Source organism: Alligator sinensis, unplaced genomic scaffold, assembly GCF_000455745.1.
Source record: "Alligator sinensis unplaced genomic scaffold, ASM45574v1 scaffold886_1, whole genome shotgun sequence".
NCBI lineage: Eukaryota > Metazoa > Chordata > Crocodylia > Alligatoridae > Alligator > Alligator sinensis.
The window spans coordinates 2,472,656-2,483,361 of NW_005842040.1; the positions used below are offsets into that span (position 1 = coordinate 2,472,656).

The window sequence follows — 10,706 nt, forward strand, 5'->3', positions numbered from 1 at the left end:
CCACCAAGCAGGTCATTTCCTAGGCAGTAGGTATGCTGGACATTTTTCCTCCCTAGGTGCAGCACTTTGCACTTCTCCTTGTTGAATTGCATTCTGTTGTTTTCTGCCCATTTGTCCAACCTGTCCAGGTCTGCTGTTCCCTGCCCTCCGGCGTGTCCACTTCTCCCCAAAGTTTTGTGTCATCCGCAAACTTGGACAGAGTACACTTCACTCCCTCATCCAAGTCGCTGATGAAGACATTGAAGAGTATCGGTCCAAGGACCGAGCCCTGCAGGACCCCACTGCCCACGCCCTTCCAGGTCGAAACTGACCCATCCACTACGACTCTCTGAGTGCGACCCTCTAGCCAATTCGCCACCCACCAGACTGTGTAGTCGTCCAAGTCACAGCCTCTTAACTTGTTCACCAGTATGGGGTGGGATACCGTATCGAAGGCCTTCCTGAAGTCTAAGTATACGACATCCACCCCTACTCCTGCATCCAGGTTCCTCAGATACTGCCTCCTTCTATAACTGCCCTGGTCCTCACCAGCCCTGTATGTCTAACAGAACAGTGCACCCTGGAAGCACTGAGTGGGTTAAACCCACCTCCTTCTAACTGGCACCATGGAGACACTTTCCCTATCTCTGGGAGTAGGAACTCCAGGGACCCAGAGATTTCCAAAGTTTGACATCACCCAGAGCAGTGGTCCATAGAGACAGAAAACAGGAGAGAGACAGACAACCACACACATAAGAATTGGACTAAATGGTTGGTGACTAGCCAGCAAAGTAAAACCAATCTTCAGAGAAGCTGAAAACATTTAATCTCCTGAGATGTTCCATTTCCTGCAATGATGATCATTTAAGGAAAGGGCAATAAAGGCAAAAAGGCTCAAGTACAGCTTCAAGCCTACAGAAACTGTAGATGGAGGCACAGAAAAAGCAGAATGGGATTTATGGCTTCATGTGGAATGGACCCTCTGGATTAACATCCTTTGCTTTATTTGTCTGAACTACCAGAATTAGCAACATGTTTCAGGAAATGTTTTTTTTTTTTATTATAAAGAGAGTCTTACAAAATTTTACTGTGTAGGGTTTTAGGTAATTTCTTTGCCTTTGGGGGATTATGTACACACTTGCACACATGCTCAGACAATGCTCGTGAATCAACAAGATTTCCCCATCCCTTTCTTCTCTTGTCAGAAGGGTGTGATTGTTCACTGCTGACATGCCTAGGACCCAGTCCTCAGTACATTAATTCTGTTGCTTGGTGCTTGCATACTACATGTGCTTATTTAAGAAGTGGTTTGTGCTTTAGTTGTCACTTTGACAGGAGGAGGCGGCAAACAGAAACCCTGTGGTTTTATTCTTCTATTGTTTTCTGGGTGCCTTTTTCCATACCAAACTAAGAGGTAAAACTACCATGAAACATTATATTGCAATACAAAGGGGCATGCCCTACATACAGGCTTTTGCATGGGGGGCAGAATGGTGTAAAAATAGTGAGGCCCATATAGAACTGCTAAATCTGCTTACCTTGGTTTCTTTCTTCCAGATGACACAAAGCTGAATCAGTATGCAGGAGTGGATAGTAAGTCCTCAACCTTTTCTGTACCTGGTCAGATTCTTCCTAAGTGGGAATGTGTCAAGCTGAAATCAAATGCACTTATTAGTTATGATCAGTCAATGGACTGGAGAGTTGGAAGTCAACATCAAAGGGATGCAGTCAAGATAAGAATACAGTTATCCTTCCCCAGATGACTAATACTACCTTGAGTTGTTAAAAAATGAAAGTTTGAACCAGTCTACATTGCGTTGATGGTAATTTATTTGGATACTTTCCTCAGTCTTGGTGGGTAAACCTAGCTAATTGTTTTTCATTTTATACTCTGTAAAATCTATTTCAGTTTCTCATTCCTGAGCATTACCACAAGCCTCTTGCCTTTGAATTTCCTCAGTGATGCAACAGAACACTTTAAATCTTAACATATAAAAGCAAGCCTTCTAGTAGCCCATCTTTGGTTCTCTCTAGGCTTCCTTTTTGTCAGTAGTTCATTTCACAATGAACTTCAAAGACAAAGAACTCTGCTGGCCAAGCACTGTCTATATTACCATAACACTACTGTTATGATATAGTGGTGCAAGAAAAATCCCAGTGCCTCTTTCTGTGATGTCTGGTTTGCAAGAGCTGCCACACAATGACACCAATATCCCTGGTGGTTTGTACAAGGTATATGTGCAGATCACAATTCCATCCCAGCTGGGCTGATGGAGCTCATAGAAGTAAATTATGAGCTACCGCAGACTATAACAGGTACAGGATTGGGTCCACTGCAAGCACGAGACCTTTGAAATTCATGACCTTCTCAATTTTAGCCAAACTGCTGCTTAAATGGCTGGTAATGTCATTGCTAATATGTGCAGTAAACACCCTTCATAGCTCTGCTCCTATCTCTTCTCTGTGTAATTGAATATTCATAGCTAAGAAATGAAAGGGAGCCAGAGGAATTGTGGGTAAGACACACTAAGGACACTGCTCAGCATATGGCTAATGGTTTTCCGTCAGAATGAGCATTTCAATACATGAGGAATATGAATTGGGGGGTGTCTGTTGGGTGCTTGTTTATTCCCTTCTCAAACCAAATGTTGCTGCTGTTTCAAAGGGATGACCGCATCCAGGAATTCACCTGGGGGATCCAGCACCTAGGGCAGGTCTTGCTTCATCTGAATTATTTCAGGGGAGGAAGGGAGAGATACTGTCTTGAACTGGCAGCCTCTGTGTGGGGGATGATGGGAGGATGTGGTGAATTCCCTGTATCATGGGTGTCACTGAGATAAATTCAATCAACGCAAGGAAATCACACACAATACATTATACAGCTTGGGCCACCAGATACTTCAGCTCCAAAGACACAGGCCTCTGCCATATAAGCTAAGCTCTCTCACAATATTAGTTCACTTATTCTCTTCATGGGCTGGACCCTAGAGGGTAAGATCACTCCTACACACATGGCAGAACAAGGGCACAGGGTGTCCTTGGCTTTCATTTCCACTGAACCATCCTACTCCTGCCTCTGCTGTGCAAGAGGTAATTCAGTAGGCCCAACAAAGGAAATCAGCAGTTAAGAAGGGATGGCCCAAGCCATCATGCAAATCATCATTATTGATGAGGGATATTAGCATGGACAAAGGCCTCTGTCCTCCCCTTGCTCCTACTCTGCAGTCATTTATTTCACTGGGTTCCAGAGATCCCAGTCTCTATCTCTGCATTCCCATCCCTCCATAACAATCTCTTTGCAGGTGTGAGAAGTGACCTTCCTTCAAAGAAAACAGGAGCCCCAGTTCATGCTGGGACTATTGTGGGGATAGTTCTGGCTGTCCTGCTTATTGCAGCCATTATTCTCGCTGGAATTTACATCAACAGCCACCCCACCTCCAATGCCGCCTTGTTTTTCATTGAGGTGAGTGAGGAGACCCTGTCCCAGCCCTGCCCAGCTGTCATCAGAACTATCAGAAGCAAGGGAAATGTGTCCCAACCCCTCTGCATTTTCTCCTCCTGTTAAGGTCTCTGCAGGTCCCAGCAAGCTTATGTATTCACTCCATTGGGTGGTGTAATAGCACACAAGATCACACAACCCAATTTACACCCTTGGTATAAATTGGCAAGGCATTGACTTCATTGGCATTATACTATTTTTATTTTTTGAAAATCAGTTCCAACTTGTGTCAACTAAGCAGAGCTCAATTGTTCAAGTCTGTGTGGCGCTACCACCGACAAGTATCCTGCCTCCCAGGGTCTTAAGCCTAGGGCTTCAGATACTCCCAGATCTTTGGCAGGCATTCTATATGCAAGCCCCAAGCCTGGAGGCCTTGGAGTTCAGCTGCCCCCTAGTCTCACTTGCCCCTAGCCAAAAGGCCAAAGCAGCAAGCTAGAAGGAAGGCCCAAGAGCAAAGCCCCATCATCATAAATTGTGTAGTCAAGATCCTCATATTGGATAATTGGAGGCATTATAGATTTTCGCAGGGGTCAGCCTGCCCACAGCGCAAGGGGCAGGCCTTCACCCTCTACCTACACTGAGTCATTCAAGGCCAAGGAGAAGGGTATCTTCCCTGCCAGGTCAGTAAAACCACCTGGGCTGAAACCATCATCATGGTATCTGCCCTGCCAGATAAGTAGGATCAGCCCTCTACCACAGTCCCTTCCTTAATGGGGGTCCCTTGCTTCAGCACTCACACTCCCATAGATTTGTGCAGTTGAAGTATACTGAGCCATGAGTACATTGATTTGGGCAGTTGGAAGAACTAAGCCATGAATAAGAAAAAGCCAGTTTACCTACAGGTGCAGCTGCCCTCAGGAAATCCAAACCTTCTGGAGAAAGAGAGGGAGGCTGGGCCTCACCAACAGCTCGGGAGCGGACCATGCATTTAAAGATTTATTTTGCTGCGGTCTGAATCCTCTCAGCAGTCCTGATTCAGATACATTTCAATTAACCCAGCTGCCTTGCCCTGACTGCATCTGGGGAAGTAGAGAGGAGTGGGGGAGGGGGACTTTGATATCCTTCATATCAGAATGTTTCTTTTCATGGTTCTATAGGCACAGCTAATCTCCAATTTCCAGTTGTTGATTCTGTCTGAAATCCAGCTGTTTTCTTTTCCATGCATACTCACACTTACTTTTTTATTCTCTCACATTCTTTTTCCACATTCCCCCTCCCTCTCGCACCACTGCAGACTTTTTTCACATGCTTGCACATCAGTACACATGCAGATTCTAGAGAGAGAGCTCATCTGGAGTGTAACAAAGTTTTCGGTTGCTACCTTTTGAGCTGGATTTTTTAAATTAACGTTGCCAGGCTTTATGGACAAATGATGCTCCATCAGAGATGTAACTGATGGTGTGTGTGTATTTTAAATGCAGATTTTTAACTTTGAAAATATCAGGTGGTTATGACGAACCCCCTGGAGCCATCAGGATTGGGTTGAATTCTAGCCTGGGCTCTGATGGGGGAGAAGATGAGCAGCATGTAGACCCCAACCTTTCTCAGCTGCTACCTGGTCTCTTTACACCATCTGTTTTTCCTCCATTTGTCTCTATCAAGAGACCAGCTTCACAGGATCAACCTCGCAACCTCCCAACAGTTTAGTATCTTAGCACCTCACAAGCATTCTTGTATTTATTATCTTCACAGCATCCAACTAGGGAAGAGCACTGCTCTTATCCCCAGTGAACAGATGGGGAGCTGAGGTGAGGAGAGACAAAATGACTCGCACAAGAACATACTGGAAATCTGTGGCAGAGCAGGGGATTAAAGTGGGTTTTCCTGAGTCCACAATACCCTAACTACAAAGCCATTCTTCCTCTCTAAGACCAGAGGCCTAGTTTCACTAGAGGTTTAATTTCCTCTCTCCCCGCCCTTCCCAATTTAACCTCATTTATTAGTTTATGCATCAGAACTAGCCTTTGGGAAAAAACTCTTAGCCCATTGGTCCATGGCTTTATGGCGCTGTATATAGTTCTTCAAACAATAGCTCTGCAACACTTAGCAATGTTAATACAATGAAAGCTATCCACAGTGATCCCTTTAGCAGCTTACAAAGGCTAGCTGCTTCATCGAGGTGGGTGTGCTAATAATGGTGAGCAAGTATTCAGTGACATTTGGAGTGGTCTCTGAAGGTAGGGATTATTAATGAGGTGGGCTCTCATACAAGTGACACAGAAGCTTTTTGCAAAGCTCCTTGCATAGCCCTTAATTCAAGACTATTAGTTTCTCATGCATCTTTGTTCTTGTCCCCAGCGGAGACCACACCACTGGCCTGCTATGAAGTTCCGAAACCACACTAACCACACGACATACTCTGAGGTGGAACCAACCAGCCAGGAGAAGGAGGGCTTTGTTGAAGCAGAACAATGCTGAGCACAGCCTTCCCTTGCCCTGCCCCATGCCCCAGCCTTCTGTGTCTCAAGTGTTGGAGTTTCCTGTTATTCAATTGCAAATTTTCTCTTTTTTCAATAAAGGAACAGCAACCAGAAGAAAAGGGCCCAGCAGAGCTTTGAAAAGAATGTCAGGGCAATGCAAGGATACAATTCTTCCCGATTCCTCCTGGGACAGTGGAGCTTGAAACACAGGCAGTGAATTGTAACAACAATTTGGCACCAAAGCCTGAGACGTGGCCCTAAGGAAAGCTGGAGTCAAGTTTTCGTCCTGTTTCATTTTCTTTTGTTTCGTTTTGCTTTGGGCCTTTATTTCTGCTACCACCCCAAGCCCTTAAGAGGAGCAATTCCCATTCTTAGATGCACATCGTCTGATCAGTGTGACATGGCTCCAAACCCAAACCCTCTGTCTTCAGGATAACAGTTCTTATCCTATCTCCAAGACAGACAAATCTGACCTATTCTAAGGCTTACGTACTGTAGGAGAACCTTCTACAGGTGCAATTATGAACAAATAGCTCTAACTTGCCTTTTCTCAACAATTTTGCTAATGCCTGCAAAGGTTGAGCGTGAGAGTGATAGACCTCAGATACTTCTCCTTCAAAGTCAGTCTTCTGTTGTTAGCACGGCCACCATCCAGGAACCGATCAAATTATAATGGGAAAAGATGGGGAAAGAGCATAAAGGAAAATATTATTCTTCTAGGGCTAAACCCTGAGGTAACTGCATGCAAATTTTCATGGGAATTTCACAAAAGTGAGGAAGGAAAGCCTGAGCTCAGTTGCACCATCCTAAAACAGGGGTATCTCCATAGGCATCAATAAAATCAACCCGATCCAAAGCTGTGATCAGTGCAGTCTTTCTATTGACTTCATTTAGGTTTGGATCAGGCTCCTATTCTGGATTTTTGTTGGTATCGTTACAGGCCTCAAGCACAGCAAGGACTTCAGCATTAGACCCCCTAGGTGCTTACTCTTCTCTTTTCTTTTCTTTTTTCTTTTCTTTTCTTTTTCCCAATCAGAACCAAAGATTAGTCTTCAGAAAATAAAGACTCCAATCTGTTTCCATCAAAGCCAAGTGCTAAACTCTCACTGACTCCAGCTACAGCAGCTTTGGGCTCTGAAGTGAGGAAAGAAAGACACTTAGCAGCAATTCCAAGTCTGGTGTGAGGTGCAGTTTACATTCCTGGAAGAAAAAGGGCAAGTTGGTTGTGTGTTGTTTTTTCATGATCCTCTGCTATTTATTCTGATGTCATGTTTGGTGCATATTTTATCCACTGGCTGGTTCAGCTGTCACTGGTGGTGATTACTGCCAAAGGCAGGATCTGTCTAATTAATGTTTTCCCTCTCTTTGTCTGAATTTATATAGCCATTAAGGATAAATATGGATGCTTCATGGCATTTAGAACCTGGCTTATACTTCTTCACATATAGCCACTAGGGAGGCTTTTGCTGCAACTTATTATGGCATAAGGACACCAAAATGCTCAAAAAAGATAAGTCAGACAGAACTTTGCCAAGTTATTATGGCCCATACATCCAGACATTACTTCTCCAGAGGTATTTTGAAAATGAACATTAGCTCCAAATAAAACCTTGAGCTAGAAGTAGATTTGTCTCCACTTCCCCCAAATAGAAAAGGGACACTGTCGTAAGTTTTTTTGCTTCAGCTATCACCAGCTTTAAAATGGTTATAATTTGGTAATGGATATCCCTTGGATTCTCTGTCTCTTTAAAAATAATCCCCTTGTTTTTATTTTTTGTATATATATACAATAATAATTGGCAAAGTGGTGGTCAGATGGGTATTCCTCTTTATTCTTCCTTGTATAATACAGAGATAGCTAGCAATTATGAATAGCTGTAAAGATACTTTACAGAGTGCATAATTAAACTGCCTAAGTAAGTCACTGCCAGGAAATATGACAGCCAAGATCTAAGAAGGATTCTAAAAAGAATTAGACATGTAAATGAAGAATGGTGAAAATATATAAGAGATATCATAAGTCTTTATGCTTCAAGGTAAAAAACAACCTCTGAGGTCAGGTAGAAACTTCCCTTATGGGCACGTTATTCCAGAATTGTCTCCTAGAGGCTTATTATAACTTCCACTGAAGCATATGGTACCAGGTACTTTCAGAGACAGGATACCAGATTAAAAGAACTACTAGTCTGATTTAGTACAGCAGTGCTCCTTATTTCCCAATTACCATTATTCATTATGTTCTGATAGGGTTTTCGGTTTTTCAGTATTTTATTATCTATGAGTTCTGATGATTACTTTTAGGTAAATTTATGACTAATTTTCAAGGTATTGACATTTTTTACTCAGCAATAAATAAAATGTTTCTCTTTCAACTATAAGGAGAAAAAAAATCAGACCCCCTCCTGAGCTTCAGTCTACTGAGAACACGTTTCTAGTGAGACTGGAAGGTTGGGATTTGCTAGCACCCTCTGGAGAAAATCAACACTTAAAAAATTGTCAAATGTAGGGATTTATCTAGTTAAATATATTTTTATAGATTTTGATCAGCTTTTACCTAAAATTACGAACACTCTGCCTGACAATACCACATTTTGCCCAGCTGCTGCTTAGAGGGGTAGTAACCAATAGAGAGTACCGCAAATTACCTAAAAGAAACAACAACAAAAAATCCTTTGATTTCCCAGTGTTGACAAGGAGGTTAGGGAAGTAACTTGGCAAGGCTGAGGTTATTTTGTGCTTTTTAAGAAGCAAAAGAAAAAAATAAAAGTTGCTGTTTGCCAAAATAGGAAAAGGGAGACTGTAAGAATGATTATTTCATGCTTCTGAAAGAGTGAAAGGTAAATAAATTACTTTAGAAATTACTTGCCAGTAGGTACATCTACACGTGCCCCTACGATGCTGTTGTTACTTCGCAGTCATGGAGAGCGCACCACTATGGTGACTTAGCTGCGGTGTCTCAGTTCTTGCCTGCTGATGCTACATAGCTGTAGCGTGTTGCTGTGGCGATGTAGTGTCACATGTAGGCACTCCCAGTGCCCCTCTAATGAAACTAAAATGGGAACAGAGCATGCTAACACATGAGTTTATGTGTTTGCTCCCTACCAGTAAATCTGTATGACATCTTTTATCTAATTTCTCAGTAATTGAAAGAGTGGCTTGTATTTAATCATGTTGATGTGAAGTGTTTTGTGCTGTTCATCTCTGATACACTGTGTAAAGGGTAGTCAGATCCCATGCAACGGGTTTTGAGAAGCACAACACGTATCTTTATACTCACCACTTCATATATTAGGAGAAAGGACCAACTCTGCTATCTGTCAGGTCTGGCTCTGGAAACTGTAAATCCACTTCTGAGTCAGGGAAATCAATAGGATACAATCTTTCAGGATCCAGGGTCCCAAGTTTTCATGGCACGTGGCCTCAAAGTGGAACAAGTCTATATCAGACTCCAAAGAGCAGTGGATATGATGGCGACAAATGGAAGAAAGAGAAAAGGATTTTTACTACCAACCTCTGAGTAGTATTTTACTCTTCAAGCAAATGGAGTGAATAGATCTGGGAGCAAATGGAAGGCTAAGTGCCCACAATGAAAACAGATTAGCCTGCATGTGTCTCCCCTCAGTATAAGCCCACTGGCTTCATGCTGCAGGCTCATTCTGTGCCAAACTACAGGAAGGCATGCCAGTACCAGTACTGTGACATTCCTGGTAGGAGGTTTCTGTATCACTCGGCTTCTGCAGCCATATTCTAAAGTTTCGCTCTAGCTCCGGGTTGGGCTTCTTCAGAAGCGAATTGTATAATGTACATGTGCATATCAACTTGTATATTTTATAAGTATAAAATGAGCTAGGACTGTTAGCTGTGCTCAGTCCACTGCTCAGCTGGTTAAAATGTGGATGCAAAATATAGGAAAATGCTGATATTCGATATTTGTCTTTTTAAGGACAGCACCCTTGCAGTTTGCAGTGACTATTGATCATGTTGTTGGTGTAGGGGAGCTGCTTATCCTGACATAGAGAATGAGGTGTTACATCTGTTAATCAACCACTTGTGTGTATTCACCAGCTGTAAGAATATACAACAGGGTTTATTCAAGACAAACCAGTTTGGTTCTTTTCCAATTAAAGTTGGAGTCTAAACCCCCTTTGTTTTCAATGAAAGTAAGACCCAACTCCAAAATAATCTCTCTCTCACTAACTAATGACCTACTTTCCACATACTTGAATTTACAGCACAATTGGACTATTTTGGGGGACTAAAGGCACTTTAGCTGTCTTTTAATGCAATGTATTTACTATGGATTATCTGCATGGAATACTGTGTTAACACAAAAAGGATCTCATGCTTTGGACTGCTTTGTTTTCAAAATAAAAATTGCAAAGGATTGTGGGTGATGTTATTATGAAAATTCTGAGCATGATGGGAGTAGTCTTTTATTTGTCTTGTGCATTACGTAATGGACACTATGGGTATGTCCAGACGAGCGCACACGTGCCTCTTGCCCCGCCTTAAACCCCTTTGAGGCAGGGCAAGAGGCACATGCAGGAATGAAAAAATGTTCCCTGTGCTGCTGCCGGGCCGGGCCCATGGCAGTAGGACCCAGCATGGTGGGCAGGGACTGTGCAGGATGCCTGCCGGGTCCTGCCAGCCCTGGGGCTGCTTCTGCTGCCCGGGTCCTGCCACCATGGGCTCAGCCCGGCCAGGCGGCAGAGGGGCCCCAAGTGCAGCAGGTCCTTCCACCAAGGGCCTTGCCCAGCCGGGCGGCAGAGAGGCCCCAGGACCCAGCTGGGTCCGGCATGCAGTCCCCA

General features: G+C 43.4%; 1 protein-coding gene across 3 annotated transcripts in view; it reads left to right on the forward strand.

Moving 5' to 3' along the window:
* Positions 1–10,308, forward strand: part of PLXDC1 (plexin domain containing 1) — a 55,879-nt gene extending 45,571 nt beyond the window's left edge. The window contains exons 12-15 of one of the 3 annotated variants that reach the window (XM_025202935.1): positions 1,537–1,572; positions 3,282–3,442; positions 5,171–5,226; positions 5,777–5,861. In XM_025202935.1, coding sequence (XP_025058720.1) covers positions 1,537–1,572; positions 3,282–3,442; positions 5,171–5,209 — 236 coding nt within the window. In that variant the 3' untranslated portion in view covers positions 5,210–5,226; positions 5,777–5,861. Of the gene's footprint in view, positions 1–1,536; positions 1,573–3,281; positions 3,443–5,170; positions 5,227–5,776 lie in introns of all 3 variants that reach the window. The other 2 variants (XM_006022563.3, XM_025202936.1) reach the window with 2 other exon arrangements.
* Positions 10,309–10,706: the final 398 nt, after the last annotated feature.